The sequence below is a fragment of the Euleptes europaea genome, chromosome 1 (genome assembly GCF_029931775.1).
Source record: "Euleptes europaea isolate rEulEur1 chromosome 1, rEulEur1.hap1, whole genome shotgun sequence".
In the NCBI taxonomy this organism is placed as follows: Eukaryota; Metazoa; Chordata; class Lepidosauria; order Squamata; family Sphaerodactylidae; genus Euleptes; species Euleptes europaea.
Genome location: NC_079312.1, coordinates 59,009,567 through 59,035,095, shown reverse-complemented (window position 1 = coordinate 59,035,095; position 25,529 = coordinate 59,009,567). Strand labels below are relative to the sequence as shown.

The 25,529-nt window shown below is 44.2% G+C and overlaps 1 protein-coding gene across 1 annotated transcript in view; it reads left to right on the top strand.

Moving 5' to 3' along the window:
- CELSR3 (cadherin EGF LAG seven-pass G-type receptor 3) overlaps positions 1 to 25,529 on the top strand; it is a 142,206-nt gene that overhangs the window by 101,616 nt on the left and 15,061 nt on the right. Inside the window, exons 36-43 of the mRNA XM_056846995.1 lie at positions 12,533 to 12,670; positions 15,101 to 15,240; positions 19,498 to 19,608; positions 20,026 to 20,201; positions 22,004 to 22,168; positions 22,927 to 23,079; positions 24,460 to 24,542; positions 24,738 to 24,885. Of these exons, the coding sequence (XP_056702973.1) occupies positions 12,533 to 12,670; positions 15,101 to 15,240; positions 19,498 to 19,608; positions 20,026 to 20,201; positions 22,004 to 22,168; positions 22,927 to 23,079; positions 24,460 to 24,542; positions 24,738 to 24,885 (1,114 nt within the window). The remainder of the gene's footprint in view (positions 1 to 12,532; positions 12,671 to 15,100; positions 15,241 to 19,497; positions 19,609 to 20,025; positions 20,202 to 22,003; positions 22,169 to 22,926; positions 23,080 to 24,459; positions 24,543 to 24,737; positions 24,886 to 25,529) is intronic.

Sequence of the window (25,529 nt, the reverse complement as noted above, 5' to 3'; positions counted from 1 at the left end):
AATGTGACCTTAAGCATATTCTGGAAGCACGGTGTATGGGGAGGGGAAGAAGAAGGAAGAACCTCTTTTTGCTATCTGTATGCAACCCTATTAATGAAAGCCACATATCAAAGTATATGAAGAAGCTATTGATCCATATTACAAATCTCGAAATGTGAAATACTGATGTCTACATAGTTAATCCCTATGAAAACGGCTAGAGTGTTGTTTACACTGTGTATTTAAACAGGAACCAAATAAACAGATTGCCTGTATTTGTATTGGTAACAGTATCTTAGTAGGTATAAAATAGATTTTTGAAAATGATAGCTCAAAAACCACTTCTCCCCCCAACTTTGCCCAACTTTGGAATAGCCAAGGGAACAGCAGATGTTTTCCAATGGAATTTAGAATATTTGAATTTTATTTAAAACTTATTTTGATAATCAGAAAGTGATAAAATGTTTACAGTAAGCCTCAGACTTAATTCCCCCTGAACTCCACTTTACCTCATTATCCTTCTGAAGTTTCCTTTTTCCTTCAATGTCTGAGCTTACTCCAAAATGTTAAGTTTGTTAAAAACTTAAGGATGATTGTCTGGTAAGAACGGACAAAGAGCTGTCAGATCCAGCAAAATGTAGACAAATGCCTGTGTGTGTTTGCATGAAGCATGAAGGGAATATTTTTCTTCTGTTGTTTGTACTCCCATGTTTGACATTCAGGGGTATGAATTCGCTCTTCACGTTGAGGTTCACTTAAGAAGATAGCATCATTAGTAGCCATTGGTAGACATAAGGTCCAGAGCAAGAGAAAGTTGGGGGGGGGTTACTAAGGAGGGAACAAAAAACCCTGGTTACAGCAAATTTCTGCATTGGACTGACGCTTCTATGAGGCTGAATGCTCATCTGCATTGACCTTCTATGGTTGTTTATGCATGGGGGTTTTACCTGGGGTTTGATGCTCGCTCGACCAACACTTTTCTGTTGCAAATCCACCAGCGGTCACCAAGCTCAAATCAGGAAGCATTTGAATAGCCGTGCCTTGAAATGCTGCTCTGTAATTGGCTGTAGTGTTTTCTGTGAGAGAAACATCTCCCCCCAAACTCCCCTGTCATGTGCTTTGGTTTATGCATGGAGATTTTACCCAGGCTGATCTCAGGGGAGATCAAAGAATCTGGTTATTACAGGAACAAGAAGACCTGGTGCTGGGCGCAGGGTCATCTCTAATGGAATACTCATGCATAATTCCAAGGAACAACTGAGTCAGACCGGGGGCAAACATGAGTGAAAGTACCCATGCATAAAGGACCTGGTATGTATACGACACTGGCTTTATATGATATGATGTTGTATCTCCACCCAGGGTTTGGCTCACTAACCCTACTCAGATAACTGGAAACAAGGTTTTCTGTATGGAGTGGGGAATGGGATTACAGCACCAGTCCCTTCCTGAATTTTCACTCATAGATTGTGCCTGGTGCACACAGTTTACTTGTGTTCAAGCTCTACAAAGTCCCTGTTTGCATGGAGAGAGCCTGTTGAGGTCTAACCTGTGTATAAGGCAGCAAAAAAGAGCAAGAGTCCAGTAGCGCCTTAAAGACTAACAAAATTTCTGGCAGAGTATTAGTTTTCGTGAGTCACACCTCACTTCTTCAGGTCTCTTTTCTGCTGCTACAGAGTACAGACAGACTAACATGGCTACCCATCGCATTGAATATAAAGCAAAAGTTTTAACTCATCGAGGTTGGGAGTGGGCCTGGTCACCATGATTCCACTTCTCTCTCCACCTTTTCAGTGCCCCCTATTTCCGGTCATCTGAATAGGGCTATTGGTTTAACTAAATGGAGCTTGAAAATGAAATTAAGCCAGTTGAAGCCATGAACGGATATAACGTGTCAACCAAAACTGATTACAGAAGCACAGCAAAGGAAGTGGGGGACAGAGGAGAGAGAAGAGGAAGAAGGGATGAGGCAAGGTTTACAAGGCACCAAGTTCATTTTTCTGATAGCTTATTTTATAGTTTAATGAGAGGGGTTGTATTTTTGTTGCTTAAGTGGCAAGTCAGCCTTGAATGTGCAGTACAAGCAGATAAGCAAAGGAATGGCTCCATGGGCAGGCAAGCCAGTAGCCACCACAGGGTAGTCTAGACAACGGTATGAAAGAAAAAAACATATGCCTTGTATGCACGTTTAGTTTCCACTGGATATGCTGCTCATTGCACAATACTTGAACTCAAATTCTCAAATCACTATGCACAGGGGCTTTCCCCCCCAAAGAAATTCCTGGAGTACTTGGGGTTAAATTATGCATCACCAGGGAAAATGTGGCACTTCAGAACTAATGGTGTATGTATTATTCCCTTCCCCCTTCACATACTGCTTTGTGATTGGCTGTAGTCTATTTTTAATAAATATGTCACCACCACCACCCTAGCCTTGGGGCAGGATTCTTTCATTTTAACTGAACCGAGTAGCCGCAATTCACCGCAAACCCTCCCTCCAACATTTTCCTCTGTTTTCCTTTCCCAACCACTTTCCATATTTTTGAATCCCCCTGCTGCCCTTTTGATGAAGTGCATCCCTTCTTGCATGCATCTGTGTACATCTCTGTGTGTGTAGGTTCTCTGTTTGTGTCTCCACATCAGCTGGGCAAGGCGTTTTCTCATACTTGTCCATCTGGCTGAGGTCTGAAACTGACACACTTACTATGAAACTGATCAAATAAGCAGCCTCATAGTATTCCAGCTTTGAGTGGGAGGGGTTGGATGGGAGGGAAAGACAAGTGGGAGGGAGAAACAAGAATAGCATGGGGACAAAACCCTAAATTTACAAGTATGCACAGGAGCAGCTTTCAATTTGGGATCAAGGCAGACATTAAACTTGGGGTAAAACGGCATTCACAAAACGGGGAAAATGTGAGGGGAGAGCGAGGTGACTTTTGTGTGTATGTGTGTGTGTGTGTGTTAAGTGCCGTCAAGTCACTCCGACTCATGGCGACCCCATGAATGAAAGTCCTTGTGGGTCCCCACTGGTAATATTACATTAGTACTTGGTAAAAAAGACTGTAGGGAAGGTGCAACTGTGATCATTTAGGTGGGGTAGGGGGATTCCTTGCCAGGCAAGCAGAAATATTAGAAAGCAGCAGATCCAAAGGGATTCCCAAACTCCTAATGGGAAGGGCTGCTCATCACTACATGGCAAGGAAAGCCTCTAAGTCCTCACGCCCACTACTATTATGGAACCTTAAGGACAACCCAGAGACCTGCTACAGAGCTCTTGTAGACCAACATTTAAGCATCATTAGTATAATGAATTTCCAGTCAAAGAGATCAGCTTTCCGCCTTGATCATCCATATTGCTGACAGAGGAGCTGTTGTATGTCTGGGTCAGTGCATTCAATAAACTCTTAGGGGTGGGTCCTATTGCATAAACACACATAATTCTTGTGTTCAAAACAAGGTCTAGGTTCAAGTTTAGGGTATCTTTCTCACTTGTTTCAAGTTCCCACCAAGAATTTTTAGAACCTCATTTAAAATGCTGAGTATTACCTTTGTCTCACTCACACCCTTGTTGGTACAAAACAAATATATTTAATTAAAACAGAAAACATACAATATGAATATGTCTAGATGCTAAGATGTTAACCAAATACATAATATTAAGTCCAAACCCCATAGCCTCACAGTACAGTAATGACCTTATAGGTATTTATCTCCATGCCATGCAAAGCTTCAGCTGCCCATTTCCATACATTAAGCTTCTTTAAAGGGATAGGATATTTTTCTCCAGACATGTTGGCAACCCTGCTTCCAAACCCCAAAAATGATTTATTCACACCATGTAAATCTGACATGTCCTGGCAACGGATTGGTATTACTTTCTTGATGGGACCTGAACAAAGCTATTTACTAAGGAAATATCTAAGTAATTAAGAAACATTGACATTCTTTTGTCAAAAGCCCTGAGCATCCAGACCTAAATTTAGGGTCACCCTTAAACATACCTATAGTAATAGATACATATAGGCTGTAGCCACACATTATTGTGCTATCATTGTACAATAGCAGTTATCTGCGTACATATCCATCAGCCAGCGTGGTGTAGGGGTTAAGAGCAGTGATTTGGAGTGGTGGACTCTGATCTGAAGAACTGGGTTTGATTCCCCACTCCTCCACATGAGTGGCAGAGGCTAATCTGGTGAACTGGATTTGTTTCCCCACTCCTCCACATGAAGCCAGCTGGGTGACCTTGGGCTAGTCACACTCTCTCAGCCCCACCTACCTCACAGGGTGTCTGTTGTGGGGAGGGGAAGGGGATGTAATTGTAAGCCAGTTTGGTTCTTCCTTAAGTGGTAGAGAAAGTCAGCATATAAAAACCAACTCTTCTTTTTCTGATGACTGCAACCTCAACTGACTACTTGAACATGTAAATGAGCTACTAAATGTTAAACATTATAGACATGACTTGCATATAACCCACATCACCTCAAAGGCAGGTGTTGTTGTTGCCATATGATATGTAATCAATTGAAGAGTAAGCAAATTCGTTGCATATGAAATTACGTGTATATGACTTCAGCCTCTATACTGAAATTTAAAATCTGGAGGGGAAAATGCAAATTGAGCCACCAAAGTAAAGCACACAGATTTAGCACAATTAAGCAAATATCCTTGAATTGCATAGTGGAAGTATCAGCTGTGAAACTGGGATGTCCAACTGAGGAATTTTGAAGAGGTATTTCCTTTTTTGATTGGCTTGCAGTGCTGGGAAGCATCATCAAGCAGTAGAAACCACTAAGAAAAGTCTTCTTGGTCCGCCTTCCTACTATAGTGCCAAAAGATGTGCCTTTTGATTTCCTGCATCAAAAAATAAAATTCCCTTCACATTACTTTTTTTCTGAGATGTAGCATCACCCCATTCAGAGCCATCATTTTCTAAAAGTGCAACCAGTAATTATTCACAAGCTTCATGGTATCATGTTTTGGCTGAATGTTTTGCAGAGCTTTGTCTTGGGTGTGTAACCCAGGTTTTATTGTTGTCGTTTATAATCTATAATTAGAAAAGGAATAACCTCCTCAAGCCTTGATTCAGCACCATCAGACTATTTCACGTGACAAAGAAACAAAACCCCTCCCCAGTCCAACATCTAATCTTCTTATTCTCATTCTTGTGGAATGCACAGAGGGTTTAATTGACCTCCACAACCTCTCGTTCTGAAATGAGATAAAGGAGATCATGGGGTTCACAAAGTAGGCATCTGATAATAGCATGGTCCACAATCCCATATCAAATGGTACACCTTGTTCATCATTGTACTGTAAACACACACACTTGCCAATGAGGATGGCCATTGGAACACATAGGCCTGGGCCCTTCAACTTTTGCCATTGTAATAGAGTTGCCAACTTCCAGGTACTAGCTGGAGATCTCCTGCTATTACAACTGATCTCCAGCTGATAGAGATCAGTTTATCTGGAGAAAATGGCCACTTTGGCAATTGGACTCTATGGCATTGAAGTCCCTCCCCTCCCCAAACCCCACCCTCCTCAGGCTCCACCCCTAAAACCTCCCACAGGTTTCCAAGAGGGACCTGGCAACCCTACATTGTAAGTATCTTCAAGTGCTAAAACCAATTAGTTGAGGCCTTCATATACATAACAAGGAGAAATGGAAGATTAAGGAGATTGCTAACAATATTTGGGTCCCAACATATGATTAGCAAATCACTAGGAAAGGGAAGTTGTGATTTGCACTAAACTACCGTATTTCAGAAATTATTGTTTTCATTCCATATTGGGAAGTCAGGGAAGGCATGACTGTCTTTTACTTAAATATCAGAACTACTGTTGCCATTCCAGAGATATCAGAAAAATAAGGCTTCTATTTAATAAAAACAACAATCAGCACCTTCCCCAAGCCCATATAGGATTGAAAGGGAGAGAGAGAAAGGAAGGGCCCTTTCGCCTGTCACCTGCTTGCCTGTGTCTGAGTCCTTTGAATTTTAAAGGGCCAGTACTTTCATTGCTTTCTATTCTAAAATTTAAAGGGCCATTATTTTCTACTGCTTATAGGAAAAGACACTGCCAAACTGAGCAGAGCCTGCCCAGCAGCTTAGCAGCCCTCCCACCATTCTCTCAGTATTGGGAGCATGGAGGGCTCTGCTGGTGGCAGCACTCTAAAGTCACAGAGAACCGTGGCACTTGGCCCTGGAGATGACAGCAGGGCTAACAAGGTAAGTCCTAGGGCCAGTTCTAGGGTTGCCAACCTCCAAGTGGTGGCTGGAGATCTCCCACTATTACAATTGATTTCCAGGTAGCAAAGATCAGTTCACCTGGAGAAAATGGCCACTTTGGAAGGTGGACTCTATGGCATTATACCCTATTGAAGACCCTCCCCAAACCCTCCTCTCCTCACTCCCCCCCCCCAAATCTCCATAACTGGCAACCCTAGCCAGTTCAGAGCTGGTGGCTGGTAGACTTGGCCTCTGGACTGCAGAGGCCAAATCTACTAGTCCAAAGGCCTGGTCTACCACCCATAGATAAAGACCCTTCCAAAGTCCAAACTGAGAGGAACCTGCCCAGCAGCTTAGTAGCCCACCTGCCATTGTCCCAAGTCGGACCAGCAAGGTAAGCCACAGGGCTTTTTGTAACTGGTGGCTATTAGACCTGGCCACTGGACTGGGGAGGCCAGATCTACCCATCTGGAGGCTTGCCTTTTCCGATGGGCAGTAGACCAGGCCTCCAGACTCTCCAATCTACTATCCCTAGAACATAATGGCTCATAGATCTGTCCTCTGCAGTCCAGATGTCAAGTTTACCAACCATCAGGTGTTTGTTGGCTTCTGTTACTCTTTTAATTCTAAAGGACCACTGTTTTCTCTGGGTGTGGATGGTCCTTCCATAGACAATAACGAGCCTTTAAATTTTAAAGGGACCCAGGCACAGACAAACAGCTGATAGATGCTTCCTCCTCCCTAGCCTCTATTGCCTCCCAACAGGATTCTTGAATTTGATGTTACTGGGAGTTATAGGGGGTTACCGTACTTGTATTCCCAGCGATGTATTAAAAGTTTGAAAATGTTATAAAAAATACTGTTCATACTTTCTATGTATTCCCAGCGCTGTATTAAGAGTTTGAAAACGTTATAAAAAATACTGTTCACACTTTGTTTGGCCCCTGTAGCTGTGAAGACTTCTTCCAACCATTTATAAGCTGTGGTATCCAAAAACCCTTTTAAAGCAATGTTTTTTATAACATTTTCAAACTCTTAATACAGCGCTGGGAATACAAAGTGCGGTAACCCCCATTATGTCAGATTTGGAAATTATGTTGGATATTGCCAACCTGACCCGATACTCCAAATATCTAGCATATGAATGAGTTGGCAATATCCAACTACACACCCCTACTAAATCAGCACAGGTTGTGGGGGCACCTTTCGTTATGTTGACATGCCTGACAGACTTAGCTGATACAAGAGTGGTGATGGCCACTGATTTAGATAAAGCACTTAAACTCTCAGAACTCTCTCAGCCCACGCAGAGTCAGGCAGTGGCCAAGCCCCTCTGAACGTCCCTTGTCTTGAAAACCCTATAGGGCCGCCTTGAGTCAGCTGTGACTTGACGGCGCTTTCCACCTGACAAGTAGAGAACTAGTTCATTGAGTTCAGGTCTATCAGTGGCCACGATAGCTAAACAGACGCTCCATGATCAGAGACAGTGTACCTCCAAACACCACTTCTTAAGGGGCAAACAGCTTGGGAAGTCTGCTGACCTCATGCCCTGTCTGGAAAATGCCACATGATTACTCATCCAGAAGAGACTATGCAGATATGCAGCTCTGACACCAGGGTCAGCATCAGCATACCCTGGAGTGGGGCAGCTGCCAGGGCCAACTGCTGCTGACCCACACATCTCCTCTGATGCCTGCAGTCATGTCCTTCTCCTGCCTGCTTGTGAGAGCTTTGTCAATGCTGTAAGCTACATATGCTGCCCACTGCTGCTGGGGGGGGGGGAAAGCAGGTGGGTGGCACACACAGCTGTGGCATTCTTGGTGGCCTCCTTCCAGCACCTTTAGGGAAAGGGCATATGGGCAGCTGTGTCTGCAGGCAGTGGGAGAGCTTGTGAGTGGGCAGGAGAATGATGCATGGGCAAGTGGGGGCACGTGGCTGGATGGGCAAGAAGTGGAGCCTGGTAGTGGGCCTGGGGTGCCTGGATGCCTCTCTACTCAGGCCCCCCAAAACCTGGAACTGGTGCTGACTGACCCACGCTATAAAGAGGGAGCTAAAATGCAAAGAGAGGAAGCGGAAGATGAGTTTGGAGTGATGAAGAAGACAAGGGAATTGGAATACCTGACAGTTGCTGCAAGTCATTGTAGCTGAGCCTCGGTCCCCACCCACTTCTTGCAGGTAACCTTCTTAAACTTGAGCATGGCCAGATAAATGAAGCTCTGGCTCTTAACCTAGAGCTAGGAGGAAGGTCTGCTGACAGAGAGCTCAACTTTTTCCTTCTCCCGTTTGTCTGTTTAGATTATATTTTGTATGGAAAGCTGCTTTTGGTCTTCACTGGAGGGGGAAATGGCATACAAATGCTTAAAGTAAACTAAATTAAGGCCCTCAGTTTTTAATTGATTGTGTGTTCATGCATCATACAGAGTGAATAGTAAAAAATGGTAAGATTTCCTTCAAAAAAATTCCATTATCTTTACTTTCCATTTGACCCACTCCTGTTGCTATAGTTTAATTGCTACTTTTATATGTTTGTATTGCGTTGTGTGTGTATTTTATCTTGGTTTTAATTTTTTAATCATGTGTTTTTATTTGGTTTTAATGGTTTTTAAGATGGGTTTTTATTGTGTATATACTGAAGCTGTTAACTGCTGTGGCGACTGTGATGAAGGTAGAAAGGCAGGGTATAAATTTTGTAAATAAACAACTAAATAGTTTCTAATGACTCTGGAGGAGTACCTGTATTGGTCTTAGATCTTTCGTAGTGAAGACAATCCATTTAATTTCTCCACCATCTTCCTATTTTCCTCTGAGAATTTTTTCCACACTTCCTGGTAACAGTTCAATGTCCTTTTTAGGGGGCTTCCCCATTCTGACGTTTGCTCCCAAGTGGTCTGACCCACAACACAACTCACAGTAAGTCCTGGACGCCACATGGGAATGTTAAGGGTCACCCTCTTCTGGTCAGCCCTAAAATTAATGGTTCTAAGACACTGCTGTTTATTGTATCTAAGCATTTTGTTTTTTTGTCCTGACCTGAACATTTTCCCAGGCATGTGAAGGAGCATGGAGTTACTCATTAGTACATTATTCTCCTCTGCTTGCTTCCCTGCTTCCCTGTTTTGTTTCTATCTCAAAACCATCTCCAGAGTTTTGGTCAGCAGTTCTGGGGCATGGTATTTCCACTCTCAGTGAGAGGCAAATTGAATGTGATTCTTAGATGTATGTATCCTCCCCTGTTTTCCTTTTGCTGCAAGTGCTCCAGTCTTTACCAGTGTGGAAAGCAGAAAGGGGATTTTCTATCCAAAAGGTTTCCTACTAAAAATTGCCAACCCAATGACTGTTTTTCCCTAAGAGTGAAAACGTTTGGGTACCCTGCTGTGCTACAGGAACATAAAAACTGTTTTATGGGTCCCCATGTCATTTTCCTCCCAGTGAGGGACAGGGAACTGCTTCAGATTGGTAGGGATTATTTTAGTAGAATAGCTACTGGGGAGGGTTTAAAAGTTCCTCTCTCTCCAAATGAGTCTCTTACTGCACATTGCAGCCTTTGCAGCTGCATTGGACAAAAAGAACATATTAGGGAAACATTTCATACAATTCTAGCTCACAATGACTTTGTGGAGGAGTTTGTTCCTGTTAAATTTTGCTTGTTTGTCAGGCGCTATGCCCTCTTCCACATGTAGAGCAATACCATTAATTCCTCACATTTCTCCCTTATGGCAACCTAGGTAGCTTCCCTTGTTCTTTTCACAGATCATAGATCCAAGGATAACAGTGTCCAACTGGTTCTAACCATTCTGCCAGGTTTCTGACATGGTGTTTCTTTTCTTTCCATATTAAGTAGTCAAGCACCCTAGTAGCTTTTGTAATGAACCTGGTTCCGGAGATTGCCCCTTAGCAACTCAGTGACTTTGCTGCAAAGGAGGCTAGGAGGGAGTGGCGTCTCAAAGATCACCTTCAGGTATTAATAGTGAGCAGAGGGGATCACACACTGTTGTAAAGCTGGACAGCAGTCCATGTTGCCAATGCAGCAGCCGTGCATTGTACGTCAGGTAAGAGTTTCCTTTCTAGCATTCCTCTTCGAAGGTGCAATCTCCCTGAGGAAAAACAAACGCTGCTGCGTGCAATGAGAATGAGGACAGGCACAAGGCAGAATTTGCTGTTTTCGCCCAAGGTGTTTTTAAGCATACACATAAAATATGGTGCAAAATATAGTGTGCATGGGACAAACCCATCCTGGTACACTCCTGTTAGACAGTTGGGATTAGCAGCAGGTCCCTATCCAGTGTATATTTGGTGGCAAAATCAGGTCTGTTGCTGTGTGGAGAGGGAATGGCAAAGCCCTTATGAACCTGCCAAACTGTTATGGTCATTTTTGGAGGCCTGCTTTGGGTGCCCCTGCCTTCTGAGATTAGGTGGGTAGCAAACCTGGGATAGAGCTTTCTTGATCATGGCACCAAAGCTCTGGGTCCCTCTCCCCAGGGAGATTGTCTGTCCCCTTCTTTTGCCGTCTTCTGCCAGTAGATGAACACTTTTTTGTTTCGTTTGGCATTCCCTCAATGATCCCTCCTTCCTAACCAATGCTTTATGTTTTGTATGTATTTAAACTGTTTTTTAAAATGTATTTTAACTCAGTTTTTAACTCTTTTTAAAGTTGTTTTAATAAGATATGTTTGGGATGGGAGTTTATTTGAAGGGTTTTATAATTAATCTTATTGTGTATGTTTTAAATGGTCAGTCTCCTTGGCAGCCCTTGTAAGGACAGAAAGGCAAGATATAAATTTTGTAAATAATTATGTAAGAATTCTATACTTCTGCCTTGAAGGACAACCAAAATATGTATCTACAAAATGTTAATGTTTTGTCTCCTATGTCATGAGGAGAGAGACGTTAACATTACCATGAGCAAATTATTAATTTTATGCTTTATATGAAACTACAATTATATAAAATTTATAGTTTTATGTTTGTTTTTTAGGAAATTAGTACCGAGAGTAAATTTACAGGCTGTCCAAGCAAGCCTACTGCTCATTCTCACCACCCTTTCTGGACCTTAGGACATAAAGATACAAATTAGGAATACTCTTGCAGCCTTGAAATTTGAAAACTAACCTTTCTTAAGAAGTCTGCTGAACTGTGAGTCACGTGGTGTTAGAATTTAAATATATTGTCAATATAGAGATTATAAATCATAGATCTAATTCCAGTGGGGGATTTCCTGTGCACATCCCCAAAAAAATCTGTTGGGGAAGACCACCCTGGAATAGGATGTATGTTTCTGCAAACCCTACATCCCCTGTACTACCACCCACCTAATCTCAGATGGCAGGGGCACCCAAAGCAGGACTGCTGAAGATGACCATAGCAATTGGGTAGTTTCGTAAGGGGATAGACAATTCTTCAGGTACGCTGGCCCCAAGCCATATAGGGCTTTAAAGGGTCAACACTGGCCCCTTGAATAGTGCCCCCCAAAAGCTTGGAAGCCAGTAAAGGTGGGCCAAGACTGGAATGATGTTTCAAAGAATATGATTTGAAGGAGGTATACAGTGTCTTAGATTTTGTCCCCTGGAGAAATGGCTCCTTCACAGGGCAAACTCTATGGTATACCATAGATTCTAGGTGAAATCCCTACCCCACATTCCCCACCCCACAGGCATTGCCCTCCAGAAATTTCCCAGAAGGTCATGGCAATATGTTCACATCTTTAAAAATATGTGCTTGCCTCTCACAATTTGTGAAGTGACACTTAGAAAAATCTTCTCTCCACATTAATCATTCAGCTAAGAGTCCATTGTATTTTATCATGCCTCTCCACTCCAAAACTTCTGAAGCCTTTTGGGGTGCAGACATGTAAATGTGCAGAGTAACAGACCTGAGTATAACGCTTCCTGTGAAATGCTTAATTGCTGTTTAAGACATGGGTATGCATGCCCTGCCTCCAGCAAAGAAACACTGGAATTATCCCCTGGTGACTGTGAAGGGGAGATTGTTACTAATGCTCCTGTGTGCACAGCCATCGCACCTCTAATGTGACTCTGCTGGCCCATGTCCTCAGATGCCCAGGATCTTTTCAAAAACTGCCTGTTGTCTACAATTCAGAGTTTATTTCAGTGCCCTTCAGATTACGCCCCTACCTTTGTCCCCTCGTTGATGCCAAGTCTGTCTTTAGATGGCATCCAGTTATCAAAGAAGCATGTGTTCATTACCTCATCCACAGTCTTCAGGGGGAGGAAGAATCTAAGCTCACCCAAGATGGGAGTGGACATGACATTATGTTCACATTTCTTTTATACACACCTCTCCATTGAACTCTAGGATTGGCCCAGAAAGGAGATGGCGAAAAATGAGCCGCAGTTGCACCCTCAGGATGAGCACAGTGTGCTGAGTGAGGCTGAATTAGAGAAGCTGGGCCTGAGAAACCGGGCACTGTCGCCCTCCATCTGTACCAGGATTCAGAAGATAAGGTCTGGTGTGTCTACAATGCGATATGAGAGCTAGTTTGAGGAGGCTGGAAAATCTTTTTGAAAGGAGTGGTGGTTTGATGTTGGGGGTGGGGTGTCTGATGGCCTTAGGCTTGGACACAGTGGAATGTGGGCAAAATATTTCCACACCCACTCTTCTAAAGCTTCTGAGTATTTATTTGTTTGCATGCTTTTGTTAGTTATATTTTTACCCCACTAGTCAGCCAACAATCTACTTTCAAAGAGGTTCATAGTTAACAAAACCATAAAAGGCCATTAAAATTAAATACAAAGTGTTCCTTGGGCAGTGCAGGCTTGCCAACCTGCAGATGGAGTTAAACAAAAAAACCAAACAAGCACTGATGGCTATAACAAAATTATCACAATTATTTGCGGTTATAAGGCTTGGGAGTGTACTGCCAAGCCATACGCAAAACAGAACATAGACAGAATTCTCTCTCAGCAAGAATCTCGCTTTATTTTTATTTTTAATACAATTTCTCCAAATGGTTTGAATACAGCTTCTAATTAGTCTTGCTTCCTGTAAAAATATAAATAAAATTGTAAATTCAGTGCATACTTACTCTTGTGGAATACTTGGGTAACTTTATAATTGTGTAAAAATGAATGTATCTTTAAATTTCATTATGATGTTAACACCTGTTTCCAATGAGCATGATAAATTTTTCACACGCATGCTTACTGATGAGATCTCTACAAGCTTTCCAATTGAATGTTGAGTTATATTACTCATTGGGAACTTGGTATGTATAATTACTCTTTGTTGTATATATTATGATTATTGCTAGTATTATTATTGCTAGTATTATTATGATGACTAGGCAATGACTAGGTCTCATTACAACTAATTATTTATTAATAAAGAGATAGACATTCATCTCTTGCCTTTTGAAAAAATTCCCGACGGATAAAGCTTCAGCGAAATGGGAACTTTTACCGGAATCCTATCTCGGATTATAAAGTATTTCTGAGGGAATCTTTACCCTAATAAGAGAAAGAACCAGCCTGTACAAATATCAGGGGCTTTAGGAAAATAGCCCGTACGACTATGGCTCGGCTTTATGAAATAGTCAGCATGGCTCTCAGCCTGAATATCAGCTTGCAGCTCTTTTTGTCTTACAATCTATGAGCTTTGGATCGGCTCGCGGCTTTTTCAGCCTGCAACTTAGGAGCATCGGGACATAAAATCAGGGCACAATTTTCTACTGGTTACAATTTTCCTTGAATTTTTGTTTCGGGACTTTTGCAATGACTACTATATTGAATGATGTTGAATGATCCAGTGAATGTTAACTGGCTTACAAGTGACTTATAACTGCAAATAATTGTAATAATATAATTTTGTTATAGCCATCAGTGCTCGTTTGGTTTTTTGTTTAACCTGCAGATGGAGCCTAGAGATCTCCTGGAATTACAACTGATCGCAAGACGACAAGAGATCAGTTCTCCAGCCTGACATATCTGAGGGCTGAACCCCTCTGCATGTCCTGTCAGAGATTGTTAAAAATGCATAAGATACTGTCCTTTCATGACTGTAGGGTTGCCAACCTCCAGGTGGTAGCTGGAGCTCTCCACTATTACAGCTGATCTCCAGTCGATAGAGATCAGTTCACCTGGAGAAAATGGCTGCTTTGGCAATTGGACTCTATGGCGTTGAAGTTCCTCCCCTCTCCAAACCCTGCCCTCCTCAGGCTCCGCCCCAAAAAACCCCTGCTGGGCTCAGAGCGGCTTGAGTCCTACAATCTTTCAGCAGTGGATTTTGGTCCTTCCACATTTTAACCAGAAAGCCAACAGAGGGCTCGATGAGAGTCATTCCTATCTACCTGTCAATCACATTTTATCCCTCTTCTGCTCTTTGGAGTTCAAGGAGGGCACCCATAGGTCTTTACTCCTCATTTTATCCTCACAACAGCTCTGTGGGGTAGGTTAGGAGGAGAAACAGTCAAGGTGATAATCATGGCAGCCAGGAGATTTGAACCCAAGCTTCCCAGTAGGGTTGCCAACCTCCAGGTGAAACCTGGAGATCTCGCAGAATTACAGCTGATCTCCCAACTACATATATTAGTTCCCCTGGAGAAAATGACTAGTTTGGGAGATGGACTCTAAGGTATCACATCACCGCTGAGCTCCATCACCTCTCCAAACTACGTCCTCCCCAGCTCCACCCCCAAATCTCCAGGAATTTCCCAACTCGGAGTTGGCAGCCTTATCTCCCAGATCCTGGTCCAGAACTATAACTATTACATCATTCTGACTTTGTATGTCTAGGATGGGATTTTCCAAGAATCCCAAGGAGTATTTCTAATGTGGGAGCCAGCTCTCCATTCTTCCTTAGTCCTGCATCTTCAGAACTCTGCTCAATTAGAAAACACCCCTCACTCCTCAACATGTCTTTCCTCATCTCTTTTCCAGATGTTCAGGTTCAACTGCAAAGTCATTGCTGTATCGGCTGCTCCCCATCCTGTATTGGTTACCACGATACCCAGTCAAGGAATGGCTACTGAAGGACATAATCTCAGGATTCAGTGTGGGAATCATGCATCTTCCCCAGGGTAAGCTATCTGAAACCCTATTCAATTCTCTTTCAAGGATAACATAGGCCCCTTCCCCCAATTTGTAGTTGTTGTTTTATTAAAATAAGATTGTGGAGCGTGTTGGTACCAATGACACTGGGAAAGGTTGTTGTGTGGAAAAAAATAGTTTATCTGGCAGAAAGTTTAAGGCCAAGTCCTCAAAGGTAGCATTCTCAGAAGTGCTACTGGTTCTGCAAGTAAATCCTGTTAGACAGGCACAAATTAGGGGTTTGTGGCCCCAGCCCTATGGGGGGGGAAAGGGGGGCACCCGCCACCCCAGGTAACACCCATATCCCGGTGACTGACCTGCATGGTCCTATCCAACAATGACTAGTACACCGTAGCTGGAGTGAAAAGGCCACAACTTTATTGATTACAGCGTTGGCAAGCATGAAGGGCCGGATCCAGGGATCAGCTGACCCATCCGTCAGCTGATAGCACCCTGCGCCCAACCCATCTGCTGGGCACAGCCTGAAATGGCCATATGCCGGGTCACCCCGTGGACGGAAGCCAACTGTGTGGTCCACTGCCACTTGGGAGGAGGCCAAACCGCAGCCCCCGAGCCCGGCTTCACCAATCCTGGCCTTCCCCCAAAACCCCTTATTAGGGTCCCCAGAGTAGGAAGCGGGGCACACAGGCAGTCCTCCCCCAAACTGGATCCGGCCCCATGCCCAAACCGCCACAAGAGGCAACCGAAGATGCCTACCCCACCTCTCCGGGCGTCTCCCACCCACACCTAATGCTGCAACCACCCGCAGAGCCAATGTCGTATCTCCTGTAGCCATATGTCCATGCCCCATGACGACCGGTGCACCCGTCTGGGCGGAACAAGCCCCCCATCCGATGAGACAGGTCCGGGTGGTGGATCACGGCTCCTCCCAAGGCCGTCACCGCCTTACCCACAACCACTGTGACATTCCACCTGGCCGAGGCCAGGGGCGGGGCTGCTTTTTATCCCCCCCCCTTGGCACACCGGCCGGCACCAATCCCATTGGAGTTGGGCGGGCCCCGCGACAGCCCAGAAGGGCCCGCCAGGCCCACCCAGGGGGGCGGAGAGACAGCCGCGGGGGCGAATGGGAGCAGGCAGTCACCATTGCTCTTCCCGGCTGCTCCAAGTAGAGCATGGCCAGCCCCCACCCCAATGGGGGAGGCTGGCCAAGGCCCCCCGGGGCCGCCTGAGCCATCGCCCCCGCCGCCCCAGAATAGCCGAGGCAGCTGGCAAGCCAGGACCCCAGTCTCCTGCACCCCCGTTCCCCCCCCCCCCCCGCGGGTCCTCAAACCCAGATTCCCTCCCCCCATAGGGATCCGATGCTTCTACACATAAATGAGAAAGTGGTCTGGAAGGGTTTAGGTTTGTTAGGAACTGGGGGACATTCTGGGACAGGCTGAACCTGTACAAAAGAGGCGGGCTTCACATGAACCAAAAGGGAACCAGGCTGCTGGCACTTAAGATCAAAAAGGTGGCAGCGTAGCTTTTGAACTAATTCCTGGGGTAAGTTGACAGGAGCTGGAGAGACTCCAGCTCAGGATAACTCAGTCCAAAGGTACAATACTATAAATGCTTAGGATAATATTGGTAGGAGCACAATCAAATTTGGGAGTGAGAGCAGGAAGAGTAGAATGTAGGCTTTTGCCCACGGGATATTTCCATCCCAAAAACTTCGGGATGAAGTAGAATCACGCCATAATTGTGGCTCATTTAGACGAATTCCACATTATTGAACGCACTGACACATGCTCCACCGTATCCTGCGCTACGGAATTCTTGTCCGGGTTTTCCACCTACCTTCTACAGAGCGCCGCACAGCTTTCGCTTCGACTGGAGCTGCGTCGGCTACTCGGCGCAGCACCTTACTCTCTGTATTGATTACAGACCTTCTCGGGACTACATGGTTGTTCTGTATATTGTTATATATTGTATGGGATCTTTGTACCTATACCATTATATAAGTTGTGTGCCATCAGTGCTTGTTGTTGTTTAAGTGCCCAGTGGTGGCAGGTATAATCCCGCCAAACCACTGGGCTGCCCACCGGCCACCTGAGGTCTGGCGGGCAACGCATGCACACGCTGCATGCACGTCACTTCCAGGTTTACCCCAGAAGTGACGTGGACACTCTAGCAACCTCAGGAAACTCTATGGAAACCATAGAGTTTTGGCCAAGATCGCTAGAGCGTCCGTGTTGCTTCTGGGTAAACCCAGAAGTGACATAGGCATGACGTGCAGGATGTGTGCGCATGCTGCGCCAGGCCCCGAGAAAGCTCCCGCCAGTGGAAGTACGGTGCCTGGCAAGCCTAGGTGACCCCCATCAAGAAGGGGTTAGTGAGAAGCAGAGGTGGTTTGCCATTGCCTTCCTCTGCAGAGTCTTCTTTGGAGGTCTCCCTTCCAAGGACTGACCCTGCTTAGCTTCCGAGATCTGACAAGCTCAGGCTATACCACGCTATTTCCCCTCCCCAATATCATTTGTACTTAATCAGAATTTCAAGCCTATATAAAGTTACAAATTGTACTACGTTTGCACCGCTGAAGAAGGTGAAATCTGCAACACATTTGTATAGCTTTGGATTAGCTTATTGTGTGATAAACGTGTGCTGGTTGTTCTTGATAAACAAGTTTTTATACATGTGGGGCCTGCGAAACTCGCAGGGGAATCACTCCCCCTCATAGCTGAGACCGCAAGGCTACCCTCTGTCCTGATCTCTAGGCGGCTGTAAGCATCCCCGTCAGTCCGGAGCAGCCGCTTCTGGGCTGGCAGGGGATGCTGGCAGTTGCCAAAGGTAGGCACATTCTCTGTGCATACACAGAGAACACTTTCTTTAGTTTTGGGGAAATTTACCCCCCCCCCCAGGTTTTTTAAGTTCCAGATATTTCTGCAGACCTAGGGGGTCCCCTAAGTCTAGAAAAAAATCTGTTGGGGATAAGTATGCCTCCCTGTTCCCACTTGGGAATTAGATATATAGATTATGTATAGCTCAGATTCAAAACAGATAAAAGGAAGTATTTTTTCACACTCACTGCCCCAGGATGTGGTGATAGCTGCCAACTTGGAAGGCTTTAAGAGGGGAGTGGACATATTCATGGAAGAAAGGGGTATTCATGGCTATTAGTTAAAATGGATACTAGTCATGCTGCATACCTATTCTCTCTAGTATCAGAGGAACATGCCTATTATATCAGGTGCGGTGGAACACAGGCAGGATGGTGCTGCTGCAGTCGTCTTGTTTGTGGCTTCCTAGAGGCACCTGGTTGGCCACTGTGTGAACAGACTGCTGGACTTGATGGGCCTTGGTCTGATCCAGCAGGGCCTTTCTTATGTTCTTATTACTAGACAATAGACCATTGCACCATACGTTTATTGCATAGATTTATTTATTGGCTATTCAGCAATGGAGAAGCAGTTTTTGTATTGTGTAGTTTGGCCTACTGTTGAATATATTGCATTGCTATTATTAAATCGTACTTTATTTTGGTTTCTCTATTGATAGAATTTTTAACCTGGCTCACGAAATGTAGTCTATTTCTTTGGGTTGGGTTTTGTCGTCGTTGTCCTCCCACCCCCCACCCCGCCCATTTGTTCGGCCACTGTGTGAGACAGGATGCTGGACTAGATGGATCACTGGTTTGATCTACCAGGGCTCTTCTTAAGTCCTTAAGATATAAAGAAAAATGTACTTAGATTCTGGTTCTCTGCCAATGAGTCACTCCTCCTTTCCCGTATACTTTAGGCACCCTGATTATAAGAGTTCTGATAATGGGTATGAAAAGCTTCCTCTGAGCCATTAATGGTTGATCTGAATTGCAACCTGTGACATTCCTCTCCCTGGCATTAGGCATCCTGGGGTTGGTTTTCTGTGTCCTTGGCAACAGCATCTGGTTTTCAAGAGTCCTGACACATTGTGTGGAACGTTGCTGAGCCACTGAGAGGTTCCATCTTTTTAAGGTGTCTTTATGGGGTGTTTCCATGGCCTGTGGGCTGTTCATGGATATCATTTTAGGCAGCACAATCCTAAGTGGACTCACACCAATCTAAATCCATTGGGCGTAGAACTCTGCTTAGGATAGAACTAAGTTTATTTTCCCCGGGTTTCTTTTAACATTGATGATTTTATGGTTGTTGCTTCAATAAATCCTTTTTTTTTTTTACTTTGTGAATTGCCTCAAACAAATCTCTGAAGAGATATAGATTTTATAAATAAATAGATAAATGAATGTTAACATCCACCTTTATTTTGCCTAGGTTTGGCCTATGCGCTTCTAGCAGGGCTGCCTCCTGTCACTGGCTTGTATTCATCCTTCTATCCTGTCCTGCTGTATTTCTTCTTTGGGACATCTAGACACATCTCTGTAGGTGAGCAGGAGATGGGGAAAGAAGGGCCTTGAAGGGATTGTGTATTCTTGTACTACTTGGGGGGTTCATTGCACTAGAGACCACAATCTCACATTCATTTTTAACATGGCTTAGTAACCTCTCTTAACATGCTTCACAATGCTTTTTTGCCCTTCCCATTTAGTATGAGGGGCCTAATCCACTTTTCCAAAGGACATTTAAGACAGGATTATCCTGGGATCTTCTGTCTCTGGCCCCTAAAATGGATGATAGCTTGACCCTTTACCGTGAAATACAATGTTTTCAGTCCATGCCTATGATCCTGATAGGTATGGATAAGCAAAGCTAGATGCACACTATGACAACTGCTTCTCATGGAGATACCAGGTCAGCCAGGTACTTGATCTCTTGATTCAAGCCTCTGTCTCCTTCCCACAGGCCCATTTGCGGTCATCTCTGTGATGATTGGAAGTGTGACGGATTCGATGGAACCGAGCAGCAAGTATATGATATACAACAATGATACAAATAGTACAATTGTCAATTATGCCCAAAGGGATGCTGCCAGGGTGGAGCTGGTGGCTGCGCTCACCTTCTTGGTGGGCATATTTCAGGTGAGGAACAGGATGCAATATGCTTTCAAGAAGAACAGAATCGGCATTCAAAAGATGCTGGTAGAATATTCTGGAATATCCTATGGTTTCAAAGACTGTGCCATTTCCATCACAGCAGAACTGAACAGCTGACAGGAACTGCAGAAAAACTTTTAACTTCTGACTTTCAATCTAATAAGGCACAGTTAGAATCAGAAAGTGCTTCAAACAGTCCTTCACTTTGGCCCCACCAGTGATCACCACGGGCTACAGTGTATGTTCTGTAGCTCAGTTTATTTACTTACTTACTTCATTTATAGGGTTGCCAACCTCCAGGTACTAGCTGGAGATCTCCTGCTATTACAACTGATCTCTGGCCGATAGAGATCAGTTCATCTGAAGAAAAGGGCCGCTTTGGCAATTGGACTCTATGGCATTGAACTCCCTCCCCTTCCCAAACCCCACCCTCCCCAGGCTCCACCCCAAAATCCTCCCACTGGTGGTGAAGAGGGACCTGGCAACCCTAGTCATTTATAACCAACCTTTCTCCCCAGTGACAGCCCAAAGCAGCTTACATTGTTCTCCTCTCCTCCACTTTATCTTTCTAACTGTGAGGTAGGTTAAGCTGACAGTGTGTGACGGGCCCGAGGTCATCCAGCCAATTATGATCTAAAATGCTGAAGATCAATATGCAAGTGAGGTGTGTTGCACATTGAAGGGGGTGAATGCATGTCAGACATGATAGACTGATGCTTGCAACTTATCAGTGAAGAACAGGGGTAGATCCTGTTTATTGGTTCATCGGAGGAAAGATTACAAAAATCACCAATTCAGATGTCACTTTTCCATAAGTATGAACTCACAGAATCATATACAAAGGTTGTATGACAGAGTATAAGAAGCTGATACTGAGTTTGACCACTAGTTCCTCTTGCCCAACACTATCTGCTCCAACTGGCAGCAGTTCTGTAAAGTCTCAGGTTAAGGTCATTCTTTGCTACCTGAGAACCATTTAAGTTGGCACAGTGGTGACTGAACCTGTGTTTGCAATTCTCTGTCTTAGTTCCCCTTCATAGAGGCTCTTTAAATCCACTTTGGTTGCTTTCACACACCTAAAGATAAAGCACAACAACAAAAAAACCAGATCAAATCAGGTTTTGGAAAACCCAGATTAATGCCTTGTTAACTGCAGGAGAACAATGTTTCATCCTTAAGATGTGAAACCTTAAAAAATATTTGTTTGCCTTCAGAAGCCTAAGTGGATTAAAGTGTCCATGTGAAAGGGAATTTGGTTTCTGGCAAGTCATATTATCCCTCAAGGAACTATAGTGTGGTGTAGTGGTTAAGAGAGGTGGTTTGGAGTGGTGGACTCTGATCTGGAGAACCGAGTTTGATTCCCCACTCCTCCACATGACCAGCGGACGCTAATCTGGTGAACAAGATTTGTTTCCCCGCTCCTCCACACGATGCCAGCTGGGTGACCTTGGGCTAGTCCCACTTTTTCATTCCCACCTATCTCACAGGATGTCTGTTGTGGGGAGGGGAAGAGAAGGTGATTGTAAGCCTATTTGATTCTTCCTTACGTGGTAGAGAAGGCATATAAAAACCAACTCTTCTTCTTCTTCTTACTTGCAGTATAACTTGAGATCCACCATATCCCAGCGATCTGACGGGGATAGGGGGTCCTGGGTGGGAATCCTTTTAATTAATCTTTGCTCCCATTGTGTTCTCCCTGCTGGCCTTTCCACTACTGTTTATCTAGATATCATTTTTCTGTTTGATAAAATATCCCTAAAGTGAGTTCTGTGTTGGCCTTTTTATAGATTGCCCTTGGCCTGCTGCAGTTCGGCTTTGTAGCTATCTACCTATCCGAGCCCTTGGTGCGAGGCTACACCACTGCTGCTTCTGTCCAGGTGCTGATCTCCCAGCTGAAGTACATCTTTGGGGTTGAAGTGGAAGAGTATGCAGGTCCATTGTCACTGATCTATGTAAGTACCTTGGTAGATCAGGCAAGATGAAGAGAAGTGGTATGTGAGTTTGTAACCCAATCTTCCTCCCTCCTTTCCTTAAACACTTGCAGGGAGATGTTTTTAGATATGCATAAGCTCTGATGTGTTGTGTGGGGGAGCTGATTGCAGTAGGAGGTCCACCTGTGACCTATGAGTATTTGCTTGAAGGAGAGAACACAGCCTAAACTCATACAAGTCCATCAGTATACAGCCAGAGCCCTGAAGAACCAGGAAGAGCCCTATGCGTGTACGATGGCTATTTCAAGTGCATAAGTCTGAGGCAGAGATGATGCTTGTGATCAGACTCCTGTCTCAGGTCTGATGTTCATGTATGTGTAAACAAGCCCATAGTACATTTCACAGAGATCACACAGAGAGTGTGGGGACCCAAATTCGCATGTCTGTAGCTGTGAATATTTTGAAATCAGAAAGCGAGCAGCAGATTTTCAGCAGAGGATGGGATACTAACAGCACAGAATTATACCAAAGTAGCATTCAGTTTTGTGCTGCTTCTCTTTCCCAAGAGCCCTGCTGAGCTGAGAATCATTTAGATAGACAAGAAAAGGTATGGACAAGATATCACAAAATACAGCATGACTTAAACTACAGCTGTGTGCCTATCCTGATCTGTACTAGAAGAGGCTCCCAGAAACGGGAAAAGCACCCTATGGGGAGGGTTATCCCCAATAAGCTTCCTCATGCACAAATACTTCCCCTGCCTTGTTCTTTCTCTACAGACCTTTGTGGATATCTGCAAACAATTGCCAAAAACCAACACGGGCACCTTGGTCACATCATTAGTTGCCATGGTCTGCATTCTGCTGGTGAAGATGCTCAATGACAGATTTGCCAAGAAGCTTCCATTGCCTATCCCCGTTGAACTGCTCACGGTAATGCAGGGCAGGAGGCAGAATGTCTGAGCCTTTATGTTAAAGAGGGAATTCTTCTTTGCCGTTGTCTCTGTACGCATGCCATGGGGTTTTATCCCTCTGATGGGGTCACTGCTTTAAAATAAGCACATGGAAACCGAAAGTTTCTTTAACTGGTCTAAAGCAACACATTAACCACCAAACCAAAAGGCTTTGTGATGAAAGATCAATCTGTCTAATGAACACTCATTGCAAGTACCAGTCTCCTGACTGAAGAAAGGTTAGAAGTTTATTTATTCCAGGTCTTGGTGAAAACCTTGGATTCCAGCCAGGAATCACTCAATGTTATCTTTTAAGGACTTGATTTTTAAAATCTAATTATTTTTGAATTAAGTAAAGAAGAATCACAATTACACTGAGAATAATAGCTTATGTAAATGAGATTAGACGGTAAAAGACATACATGTCATCCCTATCCTACCTAGTTTAAATTGAAGAATAAAATGCAATTTTTAACATTCCTACCAAAACCTTTGCAGAAGAGATAATGTAGTCTTACTCCAACCCAAATTTGAGAGATTGGGGTTTTAAGGCATGGGTACCTTATATAGACCCAATTATGTGAGCCTCACATGTCTTTATTAAATCATCTTATTCGTTTCCTCTAAGGACACAATGTAAGACACCTCTGCGCATACATAGATTAACATTTTCCCAAATAATAGTTGTTTCAAATTCTGTTCTCCTTGTTCTGGGGACTTATTCTGGGCATAAAAGTCATTTATTTACATTATCATTCTCAAGGCTACAAACTGCAATTTAGCTGGTACATTAAGGAAAACCCACAGGCCCACTTTGTCAAACATTCTAAGCAACAGACCTTTCATAGATCATAGCTCTGGGCAGTTGTGCAAGAGACCTGATTTTTATTTTCTTCCCTGAAATTTGGAAGTCTCTACACAGCAATTTTCTTTGCATTTAAATAGCCCAGTTAGTGCTGGGAAATCAGTGCAGAGTTAGCACAAGGTGCCTGCTCTGAAGGTGGTCAAGCTTCAACTTCATTCTGATTCATTGAAGAGGCTGGACGATCATCTAGACAGGAGTAGGCAACCTTTTTGGTTCAAGTGCTGAAATCATGCAGTGTCTCCCTGTGACAATATTGGTGTTCTAGTACCCGAGTGTTACTGGCGGCACCTGAAGGATTCACCTTGGACTCACTTGATGCTGTATAAGTCTGGGAGGCAGTGACAAACCTCAGCCATGCCTATGACCTTCTCCCACATTGCTGCTACCAGTACGTGGGTTTTCTGGGCAGAAATCTGGCCCTGGGTGCCAAGTAAAATTGAGGGGTTTACCATGTAACAAAGAGATGCCTTATGTCACCCTGTCACATCTTTTCAGATTATCATCTCCACAGGGATCTCCTATGGTGCCAAACTGAATGCAAATTTTGGGGTTAGTGTTGTAGGCGACATACCCAGTGGGTGAGTACCTCTTCCTGTTTCTTACCCCCCCCCCTCGCCCCACTTTGTGGAAGTTCTTTGCAAAACCATTTTGTTTCCAGATTGGTGTGAGGATCTTTCAGATTTACTCTGGGCACTGGACTATCCTTCTGAGGTTTGTCCTGTGTCCTGAAGCAGAAATCTCTTGTTGCAGCTGGGCTTTTTCTTTAATTACAGGATGAGACCCCCTGAAGCCCCCAATGGAAACTATTTTGGGAGCATTGTGGGCAATTCTTTTGCCATTGCTATGGTTGGTTATGTCATTTGTATCTCACTCGGTAAGATCTTTGCCCTCAAGCATGGCTATACTGTGGACAGCAACCAGGTAAAGAGTCCTCCTTTCTGTTGTTCTTCTCACTTCATCGAATAAAGGAGGGAAGCTATAGACCAGTAGTGGAGACACACTGGGGAAGAACTTAAGAGGGCCTCTTCTATTCCCATGAATTGGCTGCTTACAGATGCAGATAGTATATGGCATTTGTTGCATTTTGTCCTGTGCTTGGTTATCAGAAATTCATGAACAAGGTAGTAAATGGAAGGATTTATGAGTGGCATTGTGCTGAGTCAGTGTGAGTCAGCACTGCAATTGCTAGCAGTGTAGTAGTTAAGATTGTGCAGATATATTTTCTTGTGCAGATATATTTCCTTGACAGCAAGAAGAAGAGTTTATTTTTATATGCTGACTTTCTCTACCACTTAAGGGAGAATCAAACCGGCTTACAATCACCTTCCTTTCCCCTCCCCTCAACAGACACCCTGTGAGGTAGGTGGGGCTGAGAGAGTGTGACTAGCCCAAGGTCACCCAGCTGGCCTCATGTGTAGGAGTGGGGGGGGAAATCCAGTTCACCAGATTAGCCTCCACCGCTCATGTGGAGGAATGGGGAATCAAACCCGGTTCTCCAGATTAGAGTCCACCGCTCCAAACCACCGCTCTTAACCACTACACCACGCTGGCTCTCAAGAAAGAAG